Source organism: Molossus molossus, unplaced genomic scaffold (genome assembly GCF_014108415.1).
Source record: "Molossus molossus isolate mMolMol1 unplaced genomic scaffold, mMolMol1.p scaffold_m16_p_11, whole genome shotgun sequence".
Taxonomy (NCBI): Eukaryota; Metazoa; Chordata; class Mammalia; order Chiroptera; family Molossidae; genus Molossus; species Molossus molossus.
In genome coordinates, this window is record NW_023425346.1 from 90,729,716 (window position 1) to 90,755,492 (window position 25,777).

Sequence of the window (25,777 nt, forward strand, 5' to 3'; positions counted from 1 at the left end):
TCTGCAAATAAAGATAGTTTAATTCTTGTTTTTCACTTTGGATGTCTCTTATTTATTCATAATGCCTAATGCTCTGGCTAGGACTTCCAGGACAATGACAAATAGCACTGGTGAAAGCAAACATTTCTGTCGTCTGAGGAGGAAAGCTTGCAGTCTTTCACCATTAAGTATGATATTAATTTTGAGGGTTTTATTCATGAGTGTCCACTACCATGTTTTTAAAAATTCCCTTTTATTCTCAATTTTCTGAGTATTTTGGGGGTAGGGGGTTCTTTTATTTTTTTTTAAATCCTCACCTGAGGACATTTTTGCATTTATCTTTAGATAGAGCAGGAGGGAGAGAGGGAGGAAGAGAGAGAGAGACATCGATGTGAGAGAAACACATCGATGTGAGAAAAACACATCGACTGGTTGCCACCCACACAACCCCAACCAGGGCCGGGGACAAACTGTAACCGAAGAACGTGCCCTTAGCAGGAACCAAACCCTTGTCTGTCTGCTCTGCAGACCAACATTGTAACCACTGAACCAAACCGGCCAGGGCATTGAGTATGTTTTTAAATTTTTCTTTCTTTATTAATTTTTTAGAGAGAGAGAGGGAGAGGGAGAGAGAAACATCAGTGAAAGAGAACATTGACTGGCCGCCTCCTACATGCCCCCCACTGGGAACTGGGCCTACAACCTGGGCATGTGCCCTGACCAGGAATCAAACTGGCAACCTCTTGGTGCATGGGTCGATGCTCAACCACTGAGCCACACTGGCCGGGCCTGAGTATTTTTATTATGAAAGAGTGCTGAATTTTGTCAAATGTCTTTTCTGCATCTTTTTTCTTTTCCTTAATTCTGTTAATGAGATGCATTATATTCATTTATTTTATGTTGAACCAACCTACATTCCTGGAGTTAATCTTACTTAGTCATGGTATATACTCATTTTAATGTGCTGTTGAGTTTGGTTTGCTAGTGTTTGGAGCATTTTTATGTCTGTATTCATAAAAGATAACGACCTGTAGTTTGCTTTTCTTATGGTGTCTTCGTCTGGTTTTGGTATCAGGGTAACACTGGCTTCATAGAATGTGTTAGAAAGTTTCCTCCTTATCCCTGGCCGGTTTGGCTCAGCGGTTAGAGCGTCGGCCCCTGGTTCAGAGACCCGGGTTTGGTTTCCTCCAAGGGCACGTACCTTGGTTGTGGTTTGTCCCCGGCCCAGCTGGATCCTGTGGGAGGCAGCCACTCGATGTGTCCCTTTCACGTCGATGTTTCTCTCTCTCTCTACCTCTCTCTCCTTCCTACTCCGTCTAAACAAAAAATGGAAAAATGTCCTCAGTTGAGGCTAAATAGATAGATAGAAAGTTTTCCTTCCTATTCTGTTTCTTGGAAGAATTTGAGTACAGTTGGTATTACTTCTTCTTTAAATGTTCAGCAGAATTTACCAGTGAAGCCATCTGGTCCTAAACTTTTCTTTCTTGGTAGGTTTTTAATTACTGATTCAGTATTTTTACTTATTATAGGTTTATTGACATTTTCTACTCTTGAGTGAGTTCTGGTAATATATTTATTTCTAGAATTTGTTCATTTCATCTACATTATTTGTTGGCATACAATTGTTCATAATATTCTCTTATTATTCTCTTAATTTCTGTAAGGTCTCCATTTTCACTTCTGATTTTAGTTATTTTCATTTTTTCTCTCTTTTTTTTATTTTTTGTCTTAAGCTGAAAGCTTGTCAATTTTGCTAATCTTTTCAAAGAAAAAAACTTTTTATTTCATTGGTTTTCTATCATTTCTCCATTCTCTATTTTACTTCTCTATGCTCTAATCTTTATCATTTCCCTCCTTTTGTCAGCTTTGGGTTTAGTGGGCTCTCCTTTTTTTGAATATTTTTTATTGATTTTTTGAGAGAGAGAGAAACATCAATGTGAGAGCGAAACATTGATTGGCTGCCTCCTGCATGCCCCCTACCGAGGATTGAGCCCTGACAGGAAATGAAACCAGCAACCCTTCGGTGCACTGAATGACACCCAATCAACTGAGCCACACTGGCCGGGGCTAGTTTGCTCTTCTTTATCTAGTTCTTAAGGTGTCTAGTTAGAGTGTCAATCTGAGATCTTTCTTTCTTTAATAAGACATTTGCAACTATAAATTTTTCTCTGAGCACTGCTTTCACTGTTTCCCATTAGTTTTGCTATATTGTATTTTCATTTTTATTAATCTCAAAATGCTTTCTAATTTATCTAGTAATTTCTTCTTTCATGTATTGCTTTTTTAAAAGTGTGTTGTTCAAATATGGTGTTACCTCAAAAAATTAAAAATTGAACCGCCATTTGACCCAGTGATCCCACTTCTAGGAATATACCCTAAGAAACCTGAAACACCAATCAGAAAGAAAATATGTACCCCCATGTTCATAGCAGCACTATTTACAATAGCTAAGATCTGGAAACGGCCCAAGTGTCCATCAGTAGACAAGAGGATAAAAAAGCGATGGTACAGCCCTGGCCGGTTCGGCTCAGCGGTTAGAGCGTCGGCCTGCGGTCCCGAGAGACCCGGGTTCGGTTCCCGCTAAGGGCGCGTACCTCGGTTGCAGTTTGTCCCCGGCCCTGGTTGGTCGTGCAGGTGGCAGCCACTCGATGTGTCCCTTCGCGTCAATGTTTCTCTCTCTCTCTCTTCCTCTCTCTCCCTCCCTCTCTATCTGAACAAAAAATGTCCTCGGGTGAGGATAAAAAAAAAAAAAAAGCGGTGGTACAGCCCTGGCCGATTTGGCTCAGCTGGTAGAGCATTGGCCTGTGGTCCAGAGAGACCCAGGTTCGGTTCCTGCTAAGGGCATGTACCTCGGTTGCAGTTAGTCCCCAGCCCTGGTTGGTTGTGCGGGTGGCAGCTACTTGATGTGTCCCTTTCACGTCGATGTTTCTCTCTCTCTCTCTCTCTTTCTCTCTCTCTCCCTCCCACTCTATCTGAACAAAAAATGGAAAATGTCCTCGGGTGAGGATAAAAAAAAAAAGTGGTGATACATATACACAATGGAGTACTATGCAGCTGTAAGAAAGATCTCTTATCCTTTGAGACAACATGGAGGGACCTGGAGATTATCCTAAGCGAAACAAGCCAAGCAGAGAAAGAAAAATATCACATGATCTCACTTATTTGTGGAATATAATGAACATAACAGTCTGAGGAACGGGGTAGTTCCAGAGACGTGGAAGTGGGGTACAGACGGACAATCCCCAGAAGAGGGGGGGAGATAAACCACAGAACTTATATGCATGTATGCATGAACAATGGACATGAACAACAAAGCTGGGGACAGGGCGGGGAGGGTGGGGGAGGGGAGTGTCAGTGTGGGGAAAAGAAGAAACATCTGTAACTAAAATAAATTAATTAAATAAAAATAAATTAATTAATTAAATAAAAGTGTGTTGTTCAATATCCATGCATTTATAAATTTCCCAGTTTTCCTTCTGTTATTGATTTCTAGCTTCCTTCTCTAATGGTTGATGTTCGCACAAAGACAAAATCATCTAACAATGCATTTCTCAGAATATATCCCCATTGTTACAAAAGCGGGGATTCACTGGAACCACGTGAGAGAATGCAGTACCCAGGACTAGCAGCAGCTAAACTGATACCACACCTAGGCCCTAGGGTTAAGGAGAAGGGATGGTTATCAGGACCTGGAATGAAGAAAGAGTTCTGCTGAGGTGGTCACCTTGAAAGAAGCAGTGGCATCTGGTTGAGGGACACAGTCAGCCTGAGGCAACAACCTCATAAGGAAGAGAAAGAAAGAAAATTACATACTCTGATCTCTCTCTCTCTCTCTCTCTCTCCCACTCCCTCCCTCCTCTTTCTGGGGCTCTTTCTGGGCCAACCAAAGCCCAAGTGCCGGGGACCCAGTTGGTGTGGGGGAGTGGAAAAGAGTGAAGAGTAGATCCAGAGGACTAAATGGAGGATAGCCAGACAGCCGCCCTTTCCAACCTCAAGTTGATCTCCAGCCTCTATCTTTAAAACTAAAAACAGCAAATATCTGGCTATTTTAGAACAGTTTTTCTACTTTGCCCAAAGGAATTCAGCATGATGAAGGTTTGTTTAATCAAGAAACTGTTTTTATTATTTTATTTTATTTTATTTATTTATTTATTTAATCCTCACCCGAGGACATTTTTCCATTTTTTGTTCAGATAGAGCAGGAGGGAGAGAGAGGAAGAGAGAGAGAGAGAAACATCGACGTGAAGGGACACATCGAGTGGCTGCCACCCGCACGACCAACCAGGGCCGGGGACAAACTGCAACCAAGGTACGTGCCCTTAGCGGGAACCGAACCCAGGTCTCTCTGCACCGCAGGCCGACGCTCCAACCGCTGAGCCAAACCGGCCAGGGCATGTTTTTATTATTTTAAAATGGAGTGTCAGGCCCTGGCCAGTTTGGCTCAGCAATTAGAGCATCGGCCCACGGACCAGAGAGTCCCGGGTTCGTTTCCAACCAAGGCATGTACCTTGGTTGCAGTTTGTCCCCGGCTCCTGTTGGGGTCGTGTGGGTGGCAACCACTCGATGTGTCTCTCTCACATCGATGTTTCTCTCTCTCTCTTTCCCCCTCTCTCCTTCCCACTCTATCTGAAGATATATGCAAAAATGTCCTCGAGTAAGGATTAAAAAAAAAAATGGAGTGTCAGGTACAGTTTTTTTACATCCTGATTTTATCACACTTGAAACTAAAATACAAAACTATGCAGTTCAATACTAGATAGCAGTATTACATAGTAGTCAAGAACATGACATATGAAATCTAAATCCCAGTTTAATAACCAGCCACATATATGACTTTGGATACATTCTTCAGCTGCTCAACATCTCGGTTTCCTCATCTATAAAACAAACTAGTAGTAGTACCTAATTCTTAGAGTTGTCACGGGAATTCAATGAGATGGTACATGTAAGGCTATTAAAACAGCACCTAGCACAGAATACATCCTCATGCTCAATAAATGTTGGCTATTATTGTGTCTCCAGCCATCCATCTCTCGGCACTTCCCCTGTCCAGCTCTACCCCACAGCTTCCTGATCTGCTTTCACTGTCTGTAAGATGTCATGTTATCTGGCCTCTGAGCCTTCATGCATTCATTCCTGTCTGCCTGGATAATTCTTACTTTAAGAACAATCAGAGAACATTTAAGATCTTGCTCCCCAATACATGTCATCAGTTTGGCTCAAATAAACTATTTTTGTTGTTGTTGCTAATCCTCACCCAAGGATATTTTTCCATTAATTTTTTGATAGAGATAGAGTAGAAGGTAGAGAGAAAGGGAGGGAGAGAGAGAGAAAAACATCAATGTGAGAAAAACACATTGACTGGTTGCCTCCCACATTACCCCGACTGGGGCCAGTGATCAAATCCGAAACCCAGGTAGGTGCCCCTGACCGGGAATCAAACTCAAGACCCTTCAATCCATGGGCCAAAGTTCTATCCACTGAGCCAAACCAGCCAGAGCTCAAATAAACTCTTATAACAATTCTCTAAAAAAAAAAAAGAAAAGAACAATCAACTATGTTTTCATATCCATCCATTTCAAAGGCTAATAATGCCAAATGCTAGCAAGGACAGGGAGCAATGAGAACCCTTATACATTGCTAGTGGATGCATAAATTGGTACAACTACTTTGAAGAGAAACTTGGCAACATCTAGCAAAGTTAGAGATGTCTATAGCCCACACTTCAGCAGTTACATTCCTAGGACCATACTCTAAAGAAACCTTCACACCTGTACAAAGGAAATATATATAAGAATGTTCAAAGCAACATTGCTTATAGTAGCAAAAATACTGGAAAGAACTTTAGTGTCCTTCAACAAGAGAATGAATGAATACCTTGAAAATCATAATAGATAATCTTACATTGGAATGCTACATCACAGTCAAATAGCTATGTGTACCAGCATGGGTAAATCTTAAAAACACAGTGTTGACTAAAAGAAACAATTTACAAAATATTACAGTATGATACAATTAACAACTTAAAATCATGAAAAATGCTGTACATTGTTTATGGATACATTCATATTTGGTAAAAATATGCTTGGGAAGGATAAATACCAAGTGCAGGGAGATGGGACAGAAAGGAATGGAATTGGATGGGGTTCACAGGAAATTTTAACTGTATTTCTTTTTTTTTTTAACTTTGAAGCAAATTTAACTACAAAATGGTAAGATTCAAGAAAGCTGGGCGGTGGGTATAAATATATTTATTTGTTCTATTTGTCATTAGTTGTTTTTTGTTTTTCTTTCTTTATTGGTTTTTAAAAGAGAGGAAAGGAGAGGGAGAGAGAGATGGAAAAATCAATTGGCCACCTCCTGCATGCCCCTCACCAGGGACTGGGCCCACAACCTGGGCATGTGCCCTGGCCGGAAATCAAACAGGCACCTCTTGGTGCATGGGTCGATGCTCAACCACTGAGTCACACATGCCAGACTATTTGTTGTTAGTTTAAATAAACCAAAAGCAAGATGAAGAAAATTGGTTGAAAATCTGTTCTAGGTCCCTAGGCAATCAAGTAATGATCCCTTTTCCCATTCAGCCTATCTCACTTACATATCTTCCTTCATCTCTACCATCAGAGATCCATTTTCTATAGACTCTAGCTCAGTGGAAGGCAGTGGGTAGGCACGTGGCTGATATTGCATTATGTGGAAGTCAGGTGGGACTTAAAGCATTCTTCCCTGTTCTCATATGCTCCAGGAATACTCACAGCCAAGCTTGTGAACCCTAAACACAACTGAAGAATTCTTCCCTGGAGAAAAGACTTCCCAATGTTTACATTTATGGGCTCCCAATGAAATCTGGCACATCACTGGTGCACCTTATAGTGAAGTCCATTAATTCAGTGCTTCTCACAACGTAATGTGCATTGTGATCTTGTTGAAATGCAGATTCTAAAGGCTGTAGTTTATAATAGGGCCTGAGATTCTGCATTTCCAAAAAGCTCCCAATGAAGCCAATGCTGCTAGTACCTTTTGAGTAACAATGTGCTAGTCAACTCATTTTGCCCACACACTCAGCCTCCACGCAAGCATTTAGAATCTCCTTGTCCTTAAATATGAACAGATTGCTAAAGAAGCCAGTCTTTTGAGGATGGCCATTAACATAAAAGAGAGAGACTAAAACAAATCCACATAAAGGACCCAAACAAACAGATCAAAGCAGAAGAAAAACTAAAAACATACACACTATAATGTCCTCAGAAAGAAGATATTCCTATCCATAAAACATACAATATCGTCAGAAAGATAGAAGATATTCCTGTCCGTAAAACAAGGATCAAATAATATGAGGAGAGGCCACTTGAAGAAAAAAGATCTTGAAATTAAAAATAAGAAAACGAAACTTAAAATGGTTGAAAATAATGACAAGAAAATAGCTCAGGAAAAAAAATAGAACAAAAGCTAACAATGGGTACAGAATTTCAGTTTTTCAAGATGAAAAGAGTTCTTGAGACTGGTTGCACAATGATGTGAATATACTTTACTGAACTGAGCATGCAAAAATAGTTAAGATGATAAATTTTATGTTCTGTATATTTTGTCACTATTAAAAATAAAACAAACAGCCATTGCCAGTTTGGTTCAGCAGTTAGAACGTCGGCCCGCAGACTGGGGAGTCCGGGTTCGGTTCCCACTAAGGGCATGTACCTAGGTTGCAGTTTCTCCCAGGCCCCGGTTGGGGTCATGTGGGTGGCAACCACTCCATGTGTCTCTTTCACGTTGATGTTTCTCTCTCTCTCTCTCTCTTCCTTCCTCCTTCTCTCCCTCCTGCTCTATCTGAAGATAAATGCAAAAATGTCCTCCGGTAAGGAGAAAAAAATAATAATAATTAAACAAACAAAAACACCCAAAGAAACAATAAATAGAGAAGAAAATTAGCCCTTGCCAGATAGCTTGGTTGGTTAGAGCATTGTCCTAATATGCCAAGGTTTCAGGTTTGATCCCCGGTCAGTGTACCTACAAGAATCAACCAATGAATGCATAAATAAGTGGAACAACAAATTTCAATCTCTCTCTCTCCCCCTCCCTCTCAAATCAAAAAAGAAAATTAAAGGATCAATCCAGAAATCTAACTTCTAAATACAGATGTTCCTCAGCTTACAACAGGGTTATGTCCCAATCAACCCATCATATTGAAAATTCATTCAAGCCCTGGCCGGGTAAGATTCTCAGTCAAGGGCATGTGCCTGGGTTGCAGGCTCCATCCGTGACCCCAGTTCAGGTCATGTGGGAGGCAAACAATTAATGTATCTTTCTCACATCTGTTTCTCTCCCTCTTTCTCCCTCTTCTTCCCTCCCTCCCTTCCACTCTGTCTAAGAAACAATGGAAAAATATCCTTGGGTGAGGATTAACAAAAAGAGAGAGAGAAAGAGACAATTCATTCAATACTACACTGTAGATTATCAATTGTTTAGCCTTTGATCATGTGGCTGATTGGGAGCTTCGGCTTGCTGCCTCTGCCAAGCATCACAAGAGAGTATTTTATTGTGTATCAATAGCCCGGGAAAAGATCAAAGTCCAAAATTCAAAGTGCAATTTCTACTGAATATGTATTGCTTTCACACGATCATAAAGTTGAAAAATCATAAGTTGAACCATCATAAGTCAGGGACCATCTGGAATAGGAATTCAGGAAAAAAGAACAAAGAAAACATTATCGAGAAAATAAAGAAAATTTCCCCCAAAACTGAAATACATGATTTCCACTTTGAACGAGTGGTCAGTACAAAAAATTTGAGAGTCACAGCAAAGCATGTCGTTATAAAATTTCCAACCAATAGCTTAAAGAGAAAATTCTAATGCTTCTAGACACAGGGAAGATATAACATACAAATGACCAGGGATAAAATAGAAATCAGACTTTTTAAATAACAACCCTGAAAGGTAGAAGAAAATGGAATAATATCTTCAAAATTATAAGAAAAAATTATTTTCAAACTTGAATCCAGTAACCAGCCCAACTACAAATCAGTGTTAGAATTAAAATATTTTAAAATATGCAAAGATTCTAACAACATATTCCCTATCTCTCATCCTAGGAAGTTACTTGAGGAGGTGCTTTAGCAAAACAAGGAAGTAAACCAGAAAGAGGAAGACATGGGATCCAGGAAAAGGGGAAAACCAGTCCAAAATGGTAATGAAGGAAAATCCCAGAATGACAACTGCACTGCAAGTCCAGAGAGCAGTGAATCCAGATTAAAACAAGAAGGAAGATCCTGGAACAAAGACTCTATAGGAAAAGTGGAACTTATGTATGAGTATATGGAAAATATTGCTAGACTTTTTGACAGTGTTAGACTATTCATGGTGGTTAGGAGGCAGTCAATTGCAGATATATTGAAAATTGACAAGTGAGAGAAAAAAGGTAATAATTAACTCTAGGAAAAACAAAGGGCTGTATAAGCAAGAAGACATGGTTGCAGTGCACTTCTTGGCTCATTGGTAACCAATATTTGCACACATAATAGTTTAAATGCTGATTATTGGTTTAACAAAAAATTGCTACACACTATGTGGAGGGGGGACTGAAGTGATAGAGTTGTGTTGTTATCTATCATATCAGGAAGTCAACAGATAATCCTTAAAAGTAACAAATCAAGAATTTAGCCGGGCTAGTGTGGCTCCTGGCTGAGCATCCAACCATGCACCAAGAGGATGCCGGTTCAATTTCCAGTTAGGGCACATGCCCAGGTTGTGGGCCTGATCCACAGTGGGGGGCATGCAGGAGGTGGCCAATCGATGTTCTCTCTCATTGATGTTTCTAATTCTCCCTTTCCCTTCCTCTCTCTCTAATATCAATAAAGAAAAAAATGTTTTAAAAATAAAAGAATTTAGTCATATGGATCTAATCTGTAAGACTATGCATAAGAATTGAGGAACTGTTTTGTTTTGTTTTCATTATAAGCCTTTAGTGTATTTTTATAAGTATATATATATATATATATATATATGCATTATTTTAAAACATTAATGTCAAAACGTTAGCATATAAATTGGGGGGATCTGCAATGTCTTGAAGCTTAGCCGTGGCTGGGTAAGGAAATCTGTTTTAAAGGGCTACATGGGCCTTGAGGTCAGGTGCTAGTTTTTTGGATCCTAATCCCTCCTCCTCCCCAAGAGCACTTAGCAGAAAATAAATCAACCAAGTTTGTTAATTTCTCCCTGGAAGAAGCACACAGGCAGAAGGTGTAGATGAAGCACAAAAATGAGTTCAGATTCCACATGCAGATGAGTTCTGAGAAGGTAAGTGTGGCAGAGTTATGGAAGGTGAGGGTTACCAAGGCGAAGATAATCCTGCTGGAGCTCCCTAGGTTCAGAATTGGAGGCATGACAAGAACCCAAGGAGGTCCATCCAAGTTGCCTTTTCACTTAGATGACTTCTCATTCCTTTCCCTCACTGCCCTTTAAACAATTTCTAGTTATATAAATGAGGATGTACTTATTGTCTGTTTCCTTTACCAGACTATAAGCTCCACTAGGGCAGGAACCATGTCTATTTCATTCACCACTGTAACCCTCCACAGAGCAGGAACTCACTAAAATATTCGTTGGAGAAACGTGTGACGGTGCCACTGGACAGTCGTTACTGTGGCAGGAGGAAGCAACACACCGACAAAAAAAAAAATATGCTGAGAGCAAAGAAGCCGGCTGGTAGATGACTTGCGAGGTCTCTGAAATGATAAGACCGGAAGGGTGGAGCTGGACCTCTGAGACAAGTGAGCGGGCGGAACGGGCTGGACCGTGAGGGAAACCACAGCGCGATAGGTGACTTATTGGGGGCCTGTAGGTAACTGGCGGGGGGAAGAGGGTGCATCGCGCATGCTCAAGCCTAACCTCCGGCCCCCCGCGCGCGCCTGCGTGCGCGTGCACGACGGGTCGAGGCGGAAATGGTGCCGCGGGGCCGCGCGTCCGGGCGGCGAGCGGAAGTGGGTGTGAGAGCGGAAGTGGCCGGCTAGAGCCGGGGGCTGGGCGGGGACCCGTCTTGTGGGTGAGGCGGCAGCGGCGGCGGCGGCGGCTTGGCAGGCGGGTTCAGGCTTCTGGGGCCAGGTCGGTCTGGTGGGTGGGTGGGTGTCTCCACAGTCAGTGCGTGCGTGGGCCAGTGTGTGCATCTTTCCCTTTCCCCCACCCCAGTCCCTTTCCCCTTCTTCCCTAACCTCCTACCCCACCCAGCCCCCCTCCTCAGGGGGCAGCAGGGCCGCTCCCTCTATCCTTCCTTCCCTTACCCACCTCACCCACCCTTATTTCTCCTTCCCCTGCCCGGGGCAGCCGCCGCCATGATCCTGCTGGAGGTGAACAACCGCATCATCGAGGAGACGCTCGCGCTCAAGTTCGAGAACGCGGCCGCCGGGTGAGCGCGCGCCTGGGGCCGGAGGGTGGCGGGGGAGGCAGAGTTGACCCCTGCTAATCCCGGTGTTCAGCCCCTCACCGACGTGTAGGAGAGAGAGTGGGGACCTGGCCGCGTGTGGGGACTGCCCCGGCGGAGAAGACGTGGGAGGCGACTGGGTGCGGTGGGGTGAGGGGCAGAGGTGCGTGGGGAGAGGCTCGGAGGAGGGATGCGGAAGCAGTGAGTGGACAGGACTGCGCCTGCTAAAGGGCAGGAGACCTGTGGGACGTGAGGGCAGCTTGGGCCGGAACTCTCACTGGAGGATCCCATTGCTGTCTGTAGCGAGCATGGGACCGCTTCCCCCCGTATTCCCTATCAATTATTGTTATGAACCCAAAGACAGCCCGTTTGGATTGGGTGGAAGGAGTTTTCAGGAATTCCCAGAACTGGTGAAGGGAAGAAGATGCAGGCCCAGATTTTTACCAGCCTTGTTGCTCCCCATCCTCAGCTCCTCGTCTAAAGGAGCAGGAGGGAAGACTGAAAGAAGACCCAGTCTTGCTGCTGGAAAAATGCGATCTGCCTAGTTTCCCTTCCCTGAACCCTACTGTGGGAGACACTGACAATTCTGTTACTTATTTCTCAAGCAAGGCTAATAGTCTCCCCATCCACACCCCTTCCTTATCTCTCATATTAGGTTCTCATTCTCCTTTCCCCACCCACTAACTTTTATCTGGTTATCTTTTACGTTCTTATGCCAGCCCCCTAATCTGTGATTTCTTCTGTGGTAATCCTGGCCCAGGTACACACTTAAGAGCCTTCAGTCTATAAAGGTCTTAGATAGCGTTTTTTACCATTGGCCTTTTTAAAGGTAGGCTTAGGACAGATTTTCAAGGCAGTCTTCTCTGTCAAACACAAGAGTCAATAAAAGACAACTTCCTCCCCCAAAGCTGCTTTGCTTTTAAAACATGAGCCAGGGAATTTTAGCTTCTAATTTTTGGTGCCCTATGGTTAGTCCCTTTGCCTCATTTCCCTATTTGTGAGAATGGGGTTTCACATTTTGGTTGCACAGTTGAGGAAATAAGTGCAAACTGTTTCTGGTAAGCTGGGAACTAGTAATAGTAAAGTTGATGCTTGGAGATCCATAGATGGGAGAGGATTGGTGGATAGGGTTTTCTAAACGGTCATAGGAACTTGTGGCTTGGGGGCATTAAAAAAAATACTTCTAACCCACTGCTTAAATTGAATATATTGTGTCTTCTGTGTCTTTTATAAGGCCACAGATTTTTATCTGTAAAACAAGGTACATCTTCCCTTGAAGTAATGCATACAGTAAGCAGCAGCTTTGTTTCCTGCCGGGGCTGCAATAGCTTGTATTTAAGGCTAACTGGCTTGTTTTAAGCCTCCACTTACCAGTTCCTTTGCATTTTAAATGTTCAAGCAATACACCTCAGAGCCTTATTTTGGGTGATTGCTGTCTGCTTTTAGAGCAGTGTAGCACATAAGAGGAAGTTGATTGACTTCTGCATTTTCACAGCTGATCTTAAGTGCATTCTCAAGTCCAGACTAGTAAAGAAATAAGACTTAGGTGGCTGTAAGCTGGTGCATTTTCAAGTAGGAGCATGCCTTGTAGTGTGGGAGTCTGTTCGCATCTATTTGTGTGTTAATAACTTGTGATTCCAAAATGTAGTCCATTATTCAGAACTTCAACTCTATTCATTTTAGAAAATTACTCTTAAAAAGAGAGCATCTAACCATTTTAGAGGAATTGAAGTAGTCAAGTCTGGGAGGCTTCAGTTAGAACTTCTAAGGCATTTCTTATAAAGTTTATGTTGTAGCAGTGTTAGACATTGGGGCAGGGCAGCAAGGTGTGGCTTATATTCTGGCCCATCTTCCCTTTGAGATGTGACTTTAAATAAGTTTGATCAAAACATACTCTGCTGAAAAGCACTTGGAAAATCTTTGAAAAGAGACGGTGATATCTGACTTAGGAGGTAGGGCTTTCCTAAGATTTGCACATGTAACACCCTAGTGTGAATTTCCAGGCATACAGGTAAGGTGAGGGTACATACAGTAAAGTGGTTATTTATCAAGATGCATGCCTAGGGCAGAACTCCCAGGAAAGGATAACTAGCATAATAATCATAAACATATAAGGGATTCTACCAGTGCTCAGCACAGCAGGAACAGAAAAAGGGGGCTTTTCTGAGAGAGCCTATTGGCAAAGTTAGCTAAGGGGGTAAAATGTGTTGGGGTGAAGATCAGAGAAAGACGTTAAGGAGAGGAAATAGCTTGGAGGAGAACCCTGGAGATTGGAAAGGCTTGCCTACTGGAAAGGTCAGCCCCACCCTACTTTATTCCTCTCAGAGCACACCTTTCCAGAGTGAATCTTCCAACTCTGTGATGTCCTGTGTGATAGCCAGTAGCTGCATGTGGCTAGTTAAGTTTAAATAAGATTCAGTGAAATAAAATTAAGTTCTTCGCACTAATCACAGTTTTAGTGCTCAGTTGCCCCTGTGACTAGTAGCTGCCATATTTGACAGCACAGATGTATAACATTTTCATTCTTGCAGAATGTTCTAATGGACAGCATTCTTCCAGCTATTGAAAATGTAAGCATGAGATAGTGTTGAAATAGTTCTGTGGTATGTACTTCAGAACAGAGTGGCAGTAACTTTCTTTTTGAGGTTGATCTTTTTTTAAATGATGCATCTCAGATCAATCATCCTGTTGGGTCTTCTTGCCTGTGACATCCTACTAAAAGTCTAAATTTCCTTTGAGTGAAGCAGTTCTATCATCTGAAATGTTTAAGAATACATTTGGTCATGATAACATTTTAATTTGGAGGCAGTTTCGACAAAGCCTAAGATTCATTCCAAACAAATTGCTTTTTATTTTTTCCTACTACACTCCTGGGAGAGTGGCTTGTTTGAATGATTCATATATCCTCACAAAATGATAATTATTGGTATGTTGTCTTCCCAGTAGCCTACAAACTATGAGAATGTGACTGATTAAAAAGCTATACTCAACACTGCAAATAACCTCATGTGCAGATCTTGTCAACAGCATTCATTGCCTTTTGATTTAGGAATTCTTACCCAGACACACACACACACCATCCATTAAAGCAGAAGTAATCTGGCAAATTAATTTAATTCTTTTGTACTCTGTACACACCAAGAACCTTTTCAGCCTCAGAAGTTAGGTTGTCAACTTAGCTGGAGTATGGCGTCTAAGATTGAAGAAATGCTGTCAGATGCAAATTGCTGTTGATTTTAAGTGCATACTGGCTTCTTGCCACAGCTGTGCATATTGTGGGGAGCTGTGGTTCTGTGAGGGGGAGTGAAGCTCAGTAAGCAAGCATTGCCAGTTGGGGTGGGCGAGGACTGTGGGAGGAGAAATTTGAGAAAGGAATACATTAAATCTTGCTGATACCTTGTTCTCATTCCCAAATATGCTGCATATGTCCTCAGAGAGACAGGCTAGTTTGAAATGACTTGGAATTAGGACGTTGTTTAAGCATTTAGAGGAACCGAAATGTAGTGACTGATTTGCTAAGAAGATCTGGTTGGTCTTTTTACAGGTCATTATAGTTACACCCTGTCGCCTGTCCTCTGGCCTCCTTGGGACTGCTTTGGGCATGAAGCCCCAGAGCTACACTCCACCAACTGATGACTCCTCAGGGCAGGGTCTATCATTTTAGTCATCTCTTCTCTCCCTTCCCCACCCCCACCCTGCCCCCATCCTCACTGTGTGTATATTGTGAGTTCAGTAAATGTTTCCTAAAGGAGTGGGTGAAGCCAGCTAGAATGGTTCCTAATTTGTTTAGGAGTATATCACTTTTCTGACATTGTGTGAATTGACTTTTAGATCCTCTCTCCATATTTTGAGATACAGCTTTAGCAGAAAGCAGGACCACCTCTTACCTAATATGGTCCATTTTTGTAGGCTTTACTCAAAAAAAAAAAAAAAAAAAAAAAAATGATGGGAGCCTTATAGAGGACTTAAAAGACAATGATCAAAAACCTTTATAGAGCCCTGGCTGGTTTGGCTCAGCGGTTGGAGCATTAGCCTGCGGACCAGAGAGTCCCAGGTTCAGTTCCTGCTAGGGGCATGTACCAAAAATATATATTAAAAAACAACTTTATAGCCCTGGCCAGTTTGGCTCAGCGGTTAGAGCGTCGGCCTGCGGTCCAGAGAGACCCGGGTTCGGTTCCCGCTAAGGGCACGTACTTTGGTTGCAGTTTGTCCCCGGCCCTGGTTGGTCGTGTGGGTGGCAGCCACTCGATGTGTCCCTTCACGTCGATGTTTCTCTCTTTCTCTCCCTTCCTTTCCCTCTCTCCCACTCTATCTGTACAAAAAATGGAAAAATATCCTCGGGTGAGGATAAAAAAAAAAAAACTTTATAGTAAGATAGCAGAATTCAATAATTCCCCTAATTCAGTTCATGGAAAGGATAACTAGAAAAGAGACATAAGTGCCCAAAGGGAATTGGATACATTTAGGAGTAAAAACTCCAAAATCCTTAATGAGAAAAGAGAATTGGATGACACAGTTGCCAGGAGTTTTTTTTATTGACTGATTAGTGACATTCTAAAAACTTCTGTAGAAAAACAATAGAAGAAAAAAATTTTTCTAAAGAATTTTAGGAATAGTTCTTGAAACCCAACTGAATAAGGGTTTTTTTTTTGTTTTTTTTTATCCTCACTGGAGGACATTTTTCCATTTTTTTGTTCAGATAGAGTGGGAGGGAGGGAGGGAGAGAGAGAGAAACATTGACGTAAAAGGGACACATCGAGTGGCTGCCACCCGCACAACCCAACCAGGGCCGGGGACACTGCAACTGAGGTACATGCCCTTAGCGGGAACCAAACCCGGGTCTCTCTGGACCGCAGGCCGACACTCTAACTGCTGAGCCAAACTGGCCAGGGCGAGTTTAATATGTTTTAGTGTCTTGTGCTGTCCAGTTAGTAATCCTGAGGACTTCTTCATCCTGCTTGTTTTAAGACTCCAGACATTATAACAGTCTGACACTAATAAGGGCTCTATTTTCCCTTTAACTGCTGATCTATTACTGATTCTGAGAATTACCACAGTCCCAAAATCTCTCCCAACTGTGGCTTCAATGTCTGGGTTCCTCTGACATCGCCTAGAAGAAAAACTTAATTTATTGACCTCCACACCCCCCTCCATCTTTGAATGAGGCACTTTGCTATAAGCTGTAACATGGCTTCATTTGATTTTGAATGCGTGCTTGTGACAAATAGCAGTTCCCATTTACAGTGGAGCAAACTAGGACTCTTGGGAGTTGTGGGTGAGTAGACATATACTAAGCATTGTGCAGGCACACCCGGCACTGGTGATTCCTGACCTTAGTTATGATATGTCACACACAGATTGGTACATCTCGGTAAATGGTCTGGCCTCAAGGTCCTGCCGCTGGACTGTCCCAAAGGCTGTGGGGCTCATCATCTAAGCATTTCTATAACTTAGTCATAAGACATTGATTGCAAAATTTTGCTGTGCACCTATCATTTCAATTAGTCTTCACAGCAACCTTGTGAGGTGGGTGTTTAATCTCCATTTCCTAGAAAAGGAACCTGAGGTTCAGTGACATTTGAGTAACATTGCCTGTGGTTATATAGCCAGTAGGTGATAGAATTTGTGTTGAACAGTCAACTCTGAAGGACTTGCTTTTTCTGTGATTAAACTCACCACCACTATATGAAACTTTAGTAGATGGTAGAACAGAAAGTAACTTAACTATTTATCGATTTGGCCTGTTAAGGTTTAGTGGTACACTTTTCCCCAGACCAGTCTCACACCCCTCTGCTCCATGATTTTTTAAACTACAGGAGTAAACAACAAACATCTGGCCTTGGACTTGAGATAGATCCTATTGTGAGATATTTCACACTGGGTACGGTCTCCTTGGAGCACAGGGTTCTCGGACCTCTAATTCCCAGATGACTTCCCTGGCAGACTCCTTTGGCCTAATGCTCTCTCTGCAGCCTGTTTCTCCTCTGCAGCCTTTTGTGCAGCCATAAATAGTAAACTAAAATATTAATGGCAGTGATTTGACAAATATTCTCAAGTCATGCATCAAACCACTCAGCATAGATCTTAGCAACTTCTTCCACTGAGGATTTGTGTTCAGGGTACTTGAAGGATTAGAGAAATGTAAAATTTCAGAGTCAAAATGTTTATAGCTTGGAACCCTGAGGTAGTTTATTTCTAGTTGATTCTTCTCAGTCTGTTAATGAAGTGACTGAGCTAAAGCCTAAAGGTTAAAAAGAAAAGCTACCTCCCTGGCCGGTTTGGCCCAGCAGTTAGATCATCAGCCTGTGGTTCAGAGAGACTTGGGTTTGGTTCCCGCTAAGGGCACGTACCTTGCAGTTTGTCCCCGGCCCTGGTTGGGTCGTGCAGGAGGCAGCTACTCGATGTGTCCCTTTCACGTCTATGTTTTGTTTCTGAACAAAAAATGGAAAAATGTCCTCTGGTGAGGATTTAAAAAAAACTACCACCACCTACTATATGATGTGGTGTATTTTTTTTTTTTCTTTTTCTTTTTTATTATTGATTTTAGAAAGAAAGGGAGAAGGAGAGAGAGATAGAAACATCGATGAGAGAGAACATTGATGGCTGCCTCCTACATGCCCCACACTGGGGACTGGGCCCACAATCTGGGTATGTGCCCTGACCGGGAATCAAACTGGTGACCTCTTGGTGCATGGGTTGATGCTCAACCACTGAGCCACACCAGCTAGGCCAATGTGGACTTTTATAAACCCTCCACCCTCTTGGGCACAGCCAGCCTTCTCCAGGAAAGTGTGCTTCAGTGTTTCCTCCTGTTGTGCGGCCTCTTAATATCTCATTTAAGTGGACTATGGATTGATGGTTGCACTTCTTTTTTTAATCTTCACCTGAGGACACTTTTTGCATTTATCTTCAGATAGAGTGGGAGGAAGAGAGAGAGAGAAACATCGATGTGAGAGAGACACATCGAGTGGTTGCCACCCACACAACCCCAACCGGGGCCAGGGGCAAACTGCAACGGAGGTATGTGCCCTTAGCGGGAACCAAACCTGGGCCTCTGGTTCACGGGCTGATGCTCTAACCGCTGAGCAAACTGGCCAGGGCATGCACTTCTTTCTTTGCTCTTCTTTTCTAGAGGTAAGAAATGGTTGTTGGCCATTCCTTGCCTTTGTTCTTGGTTCGGTTTCAAATGAAAGATCAGAAGCAATTTAAATTTTCATCTAGTTCTTTTCATCATATTCTGAACTCTTTGCTTCTTCATAAACCCACTTGATGTTTCCATTCTTAGACATGGAAAACCCAAATGTTTTCTGTAAGTCAAATATGGATGGCTTTGAAGAAGCACAGTAGAACTTTGTGATTTGTATGGGCTAATTTTTTTTCAACAGGGCTAATATATGCTCAGTAGAAACCAATTTCCTGCTGCAGAGGCTAAACAATACCTTTATTTTAAAAGAGCAGCAGCTCTTTTAAGCAGTTATAAGCCACATTATATATTCTGTTATTTCCCAGCAACTCTTGAGGGCAACTCAGTCTTGTTCCCTTTTACAGATGAGGGAGCAGTGAGGTCCTGAGCAAGTTAGGCAAGAATAAATGTGAAAATGTGTCTATCTTGTCTACTGGCCCATAAAACACAGTGGAATCATTTGAGTTAGTGGTAGCTAGCTGGCAAAAAGTTTTCATTTGTTTCCTACCATTGGACTTTGAGAAGTGGGGAGAGCATGTAAAATAGCTTTTCACTGGAAGTTAATTGACCATTATCATTTATAGCTAGGATGTATGTCTTGCTTTCTAGGTAATAATGCAGTAGCATTTATCAAATAGAAGTCCATGTACCGGGCTAAGCTGGGAAGTGCACAGAAAGTATTAGGCTGTCATTGCCTTCCATGATAGGTTCTTTTGTGTCTGTTCTCTTGTTTCATCTTTAGCAGTTCTGTGAGGTAGGTGGGATCACTTGTGTTCTCCTATTTTATAGATGGGTAGATCAGAAAATAAAGATGTGTGGGTATTAATTTGTCTGAATGCATGGTCTTGATGAAAAAACTACATTTGGAAAACAGGTGTCTTGACTGTTCTCAGTAGTTTCACAGTGTTGTTTCTTGCTACACTTTATGGAAGTACAGCACTGGAATTACAAAACAAAACTAGGGCAGAACCAGCCAGAGATGGCTTCCTGAAAGGGTATTCTGGTGACATAAAGGGGGAGGGAAAGATGTGTAGGAAGATCTACATATTGTCTTTGAAATGGAATAGAACTTTCTGTTTTGTTTTATGGCCTGAAATCATCTTTTTACTTTAAATAAATTAAAAGCATCCTATATTCTATTTAGCAGTTTTCCTGCTGAATGTACTACCTCCATCACTACTGTCCTGTTGGGGGAGGCTTTGACCAAAAGATGGCATCTTGTGGTTCACATATACAAACGTGTATATCATGGTCTTAAGGAATTCAGAGTTGAAGGTGAGCACCAACCACAACAGAGATTCCACATCAGCTGGGAAGCAAAAGCTATATCTGTCCTGCTTTATTTTGTTATCCTCCACCTTAAGTAAATCCAAAGGTTCAGGTGCATGAGAAAATGAATTGTGTATTCAGATTGGCAGTAAGCATAAGATTGATATACAGTGGTCTGATCTTAAATAAAGCGGCAGGAGTCTTTGCAGGTCCCCTTGAAGGCAAGCAGCAATACAGTTTTCTTACCTAAGGGACTTTTGTTTTGCAGAAACAAACCAGAAGCAGTAGAAGTAACATTCGCAGGTAAGTGTCTTTATCTCAATCCTATAAAGAGAAGGCATAATATAAAAAATAGAAAGCAAAATTGTTCCTAAAACAAGCTTTGACATTTGGGGTACTATCCCTTAAATTGTTAAGTCAAGCTCTGGCTAGTTTGGCTCAGCAGTTAGAGTGCCAGCCCATGGACCAAAGAGTCACGGGTTTGATTCTGATCAAGTACCTTGGTTGTGGTTTGTCCCCAGCCCTGATTGAGGTGGTGCGGGAGGCAGCCAGTCCGGGGGTGGGGGTGGGGGGTCCCTCCCTCTCCCCTGTCCCTGTCTATCTGAAGATACTTGAAAACGTATCCTCGGGTGAGGATTTAAAAAAAAAAAAATTGTCAGGTCTTTATGAAGTATTTATTCATTTATTTTTAACCTTTTTTTTAAAAAAACACTCATTTGAGGATATTTTTTTATTTATTTTCAGAGAGAGAGAGAAACATCGATGGGAAAGAGACAAATCAACTGGTTGCCTCCTGCAGGACCCCTACCAGGGCCAGGCACCGAACCAAAACCTAAATACATGCCCTTGACCAGAATCAAACCTGAGATTCTTTGGTTCGCAGACCGATGCTCTATCCACTGAGCCAAATCAGTCAGGGCATGAGTTCTTTATTTTAGGTGATTGTTTTATGAATTTACTGAACTATATAAAGGTATCGGCTAATATCTTAGAAGATTGGGTTTAATTTTGTGATACAAAATAACATTTTTAAATTTTGAAATGGTGTTATTTTCTTCAAGTAGCCAGCATCTCAGTTTGCCTAGAACTAGAGTAGTGGGGGGAAACACGAAAATGCAGAGACCTATTTAACAAGTCAGAGATTATTGCTTTCTATTCCCTGCAAAGAATTAAGTGTTAATATTATTCACTTACTGTGTGAACTTTGAGTTATACAACCACCCTCTGTAAAATGAGGTACTCAACTAAATGATCTTAAAAGACTTTGCAACTCTAAAGTGCTGTGACTTGGCAGCAGGCATGGTCCCCATCTTCTCCTAACTAGGAATGATGCTAGATCTCCCTAAAGAGATGGCAGTCACCACCTAGTTTCAGCAACTGCATAGGGTAAGTTCTCTGTCTACTGCAGAAAGATAGAAGCCAAAGAGAGAGGAGGCTTCTAGATCAGAAGAAACTTAAGAGAAAACCAAATGCAGTGTGTGGGCCTTGTTTGGATCTGAATTCAAATAAGAAAACAGTATTAGGAAAAACTTTTTTGAGACAGCATTTGAACACTGGACTAGATATTTGATCTTAAGAAATTATTTAAAATTTTTAGGCATTTCAGTGGTATTGTGATTATGTTTTTTTTTAAGTCTTCTATTTATCTTCTAGAGATACATTCTAAAATATTTATGGTATGACGTCTGGGATTTGGTTTATAATAAATCAGTAGGGGGTGTCTAAATAAAACAAGATTGGCCATGTGTTGATAATTGTTGAAGCCATATAATGGGAATAGAGGTTCATGATACTGTTGTTTTTACTTTTATACATGTTTAAAATATGTCACAATAAACGAGATTGTTTTTTTTAAAAAAATTTTAGCACCAAGCTATGATTAAGGTAAGAATAGCATTGTAATTTTAGAAAAGAGCAAAGAGATAGGTACTTAACAATTCTATCCCAGTGTTTCTGCTGACTGCCCATGTGGTTTTAAAATAAATGCCATTTTATAAGTAAAATGCCTTTTTATAAGAGGGACTTTCTTGTGGCCTGAAACAAATAGATAGGTGCTTTGAGATATTCCCATTCCCAAGTTAAGCAGTCTTATTCACTTTACTCACAGATTTTGATGGGGTCCTCTATCATATTTCAAATCCTAATGGAGACAAAACAAAAGTGATGGTCAGTATTTCTTTGAAATTCTACAAGGAACTTCAGGCACATGGTGCTGATGAGGTAAGTTCCACATCGTTTTCCTTGGGACTCTTGTTGACAGTTTGCCACTCAGAGAACTCCGAGGCACTGAATCCACCTGCCCCGTCTCCCCCTACACACACACACACACACACACACAGGCCACTCTGGACAGCCTGCTCACCTAACCAGGGGCTCTTAACTCCCATTTTCAATAATGTAAAAAAAAGGGTGTTTCCCAGAAAAGGTTTTGGCTTGGCTTGGCTTGCTTGCCTTTTGCCCTAGAGTAATAAAGATGTTCCCTAACCACTGAAAACAAAAACAGCTTTAGTTCTCAAAAAATGCACCAAAGAATACTCTTCCTTGACCAATACAAAAATGGCTATCACAAGAATGAGATGGGTTCTGTTCCATTTTTATAACAGTGTCAAACAGGTATATTAATTTTGGCCTGTTTAAAGGTTATAATCATAATTTTTCATTCTGAAAATTTTGGCACAACTCTTCCCTTTAAATTTTTAAAAGTTAAAGTTTTTTAGAGCTAGCTTCTTTAAGTATCTCCTCTACTTTATGACTGCCTGAGGGGAAATAAGAAAGGATGTCTGAGTTGTGAAACTCTTGGTGGCCATGCCTTATTCACTGGCTTCTTTCAATAGTTAAAGTAGCAGGTTTGGTTCCTGTTGAACTATATTTGCTCTGGGGAGTGCCATTTATGGAAGAAAGAAAATGCTATTACACCAGTGTGCGCACATTGTGGTTGGGTCTCAAAGCAGGAAGTATGACTCAGTTCCTGAATCAGTTTTCAAATATCTTTTAGTTTTAACAAGCTAGGTTCTCCTTAATCTGGTGAATGAAAATGCAGCCATTACTATTTTCTTTTTGATTATTTAAATTTTATGTAAGGAAAAGACTTGTTTGCAAAAGAATATGATCAGACTCTCAACCTTTTGGTTTAACAACAAAAATTGTACGCTAACCAAACAATACCAAGAGCCATAGGCAGTCACTTACCTTAGTTATTCATATGCAGTTGATTTGACCCATAAGTTCAAGGGAAGAGTCAAAACCTTTTCTGATTTGCCTCTTAAGTTCAAAGGAAGAAGAGCGTTTAGAGAATTTGTGTTCATAGTTATTTTACCTGGAAAAGAAAAGCTTCAGGAGAAAGGTCTAGTCAAAAGGATTATATTATATAAAAGATAATTGCTGAATGTTCTCTTTACCAGATAAAAAGCAAGAAGAAACAAGTGGCTATTAAAGTACTATAAAATAGCCCTGGCCTGTTTGGCTCAGCAGTTAGAGTGTCGGCCTGTGGTCCAGAGAGACCCGGGTTTGGTTCCCGCTAAGGGCATGTACCTTGGTTGCAGTTTGTCCCTGGCCCTGGTTGGGTTGTGTGGGAGGCAGCCACTCAATGTGTCCCTTTCACGTCGATGTTTCTCTCTCTCTCTCTCTCTCTCTCTCTCTCTCTCTCTCTCTCTCTCTCCCTTCCTGTGCCCCCCCCCCCCCCCATCTGAACAAAAAGTGGAAAAATGTCCTCGGGTAAGGATAAAAATAAATAAATAAATAAAGTGCTATAAAATAACTGCCTGAAAAAAAATTGTTAAACAGTCAAACAGACAACCAAATTGTGTAATGATTCTCCCTAGGCAGGCCTCTCTCTGTAAAGATCTAGGTGTAGTAATAATCCTTAGAAGATAAAGAAATTGTTAATTAAGCTAAATTTCTTAAATCTACTCTCCAGTCTGTGCTTCCTTACAATGGAACTCCAGAACACATTGCTATTCTTGCAGGTACCACAGGGTCAAAGAACCAACCCCACCCACTCAAGCGGGTGGAGTACATAACAGTCACAGTGTTGGAGCAGAGTGCACAGTAAAGGGCTCCCTGGGTTAGTTAAACAGTGACCAGCCTGTGATAACCACAGGAAGCTTGTTACTTTGTCACAAGCCCTTTTTCAAGGCAGAAAGCCTCTGCTACTAGGGTGGGAAGGTCTGATTGATAGGTTGCCTGTACCCATCTCCTGGTGTCAGGTTGGAAGAGTGGGCGCAAAATGAAAAGTGAATCATGGTTAAAAGTGCAAGTGAAGTAAACAGGGAAGCATTGGCTGGTTTGGCCAATGGGAGGGAGCAGAGGAGTTGAACGTGGTATAAATTTGACTCCAGGAACCTCTTAGATTTCAGAATATTAACTTAGCCTGGAATTAAAATTAATCTTAGGGGCTGTAGTTTCTCCCACATCTTAATTTCCCCTTCCTCCAAATACCAGTAGTGCACACAGTACAGACTTGTAGCTCAGGGGCAGTGTGCTAGTTAAGATTCTTGTGGGATGTACATGTTACTTTTTCACCAGAACTCTTTAGGAGAAGTGGTATATAAGACACCTGAAGGTCAGAACTCTCTGCCACCAATAAACTCTATGACCTTGAACCTCTCCCAGTCAGTTCCTCTTTGAAAGATACCTCACAGTGGCTATTTGGTCACCAAATAGGAACTGTAAAGGCATTATTTATCTTTTGCCTTTATACAAACGTATGTGATCACTGATTCCTGCTTTGAGGTCCACTCTATTACTTGTTCTGCAGATTGAGAATTTCTTCTAGCTAAAGGAAAATGGTTAAATAAATATGTGGAATATTAAAGAATACTTAAGAATGAAAGCACAGAGAACCTTACCATATGATAATTTTCTCAAATGGGACATAACATAATATGGTTTGCTGCTGATTTTTTTTTTTTTAATATCTAGAGAGTACATTGAAAATAAGATTAGAAGAAAAACGTAGATACTCACCCACATCTATTTATTGTGTGTTCTGATATGCGGGTAGATGGCACTGAGACCACAGCGGTGAACAGGACAGTGCTTGCTCGCATGGAGCTCCCCTTTATTGCTGCCTGTGCCTGCAGTGGTTTTCTCTGGCTAGTGGAATTCTTTAAAATATGCAGGTATAACTTGAGTAATTAAAAGTTTGGCCCTTGCTGGTTTGGCTTAGCTGTTGGAGTGTCCGCCTGCGGTCCAGAGAGACCTGGGTTCGGTTCCCGCTAAGGGCACGTATCTTGGTTGCAATTTGTCCCCGGCCCTGGATGGGTCGTGCGGGTGGCAGCCACTCAATGTGTACCTTTCACATCAATGTTTATCTCTCTCTTACTCTGTTTCCCTCCCACTCTATCTGAACACAACATGGAAAAATGTCCTTGGGTGAGGATAAATAATAATGATAAATAAATAAATAAAACAAAAGTTTGTGCTTTTGTTCGCTTTTAATTTGTTAACTTGCCACGGCTTTAGTACCTCTCTTTTTTTTTTTTTTGGTATCCCAGAAAATGTAAGAGGATCATTAGTGTGTTTATGGTGAAATAGTATTAGAAATTGGGTGCTTGGAGACAAAAATCTGCAAATGAAATCATGTTATACGATGAGGTTTTTAGTATATTGGCCTCAGTTTTACCTTATTGTGGAATAGTAATGGTACCTTCTTTCCCTAATGAGGGTTAGTAATAAGCCATGTCTGTGTTTTGTCTATTAACATTAAAAAAACTACAAAATACCAAAAAGATAATTAAATTCTAGTGGCTTTAATATTTACTCTTTTTTGTCTCCAAATAGCTGCCTTTTTAGTGCTTAATGTGTCCCATGTAACATTAAGTCGGAACTATTGCTTCCAAAATAAAAAGGTTGTTTCTTAAACCTTGTCAGCGTAGGAGCAATTTCCATCAGGTAAAGCAGTCACACTAGCAAAAAATTAAGAAGATGTAAGGAG

At 41.4% G+C, this 25,777-nt stretch overlaps 1 protein-coding gene across 3 annotated transcripts in view; it reads left to right on the plus strand.

Moving 5' to 3' along the window:
- Positions 1-10,773: 10,773 nt before the first annotated feature.
- ARPC2 (actin related protein 2/3 complex subunit 2) overlaps positions 10,774-25,777 on the plus strand; it is a 33,632-nt gene continuing 18,628 nt past the window's right edge. Inside the window, exons 1-4 of one of the 3 annotated variants that reach the window (XM_036253574.1) lie at positions 10,774-10,792; positions 11,294-11,375; positions 20,111-20,145; positions 21,950-22,062. In XM_036253574.1, coding sequence (XP_036109467.1) covers positions 11,302-11,375; positions 20,111-20,145; positions 21,950-22,062 — 222 coding nt within the window. In that variant the 5' untranslated portion in view covers positions 10,774-10,792; positions 11,294-11,301. Of the gene's footprint in view, positions 10,793-10,992; positions 11,075-11,293; positions 11,376-19,693; positions 19,849-20,110; positions 20,146-21,949; positions 22,063-25,777 lie in introns of those variants that run through there. The other 2 variants (XM_036253573.1, XM_036253575.1) reach the window with 2 other exon arrangements.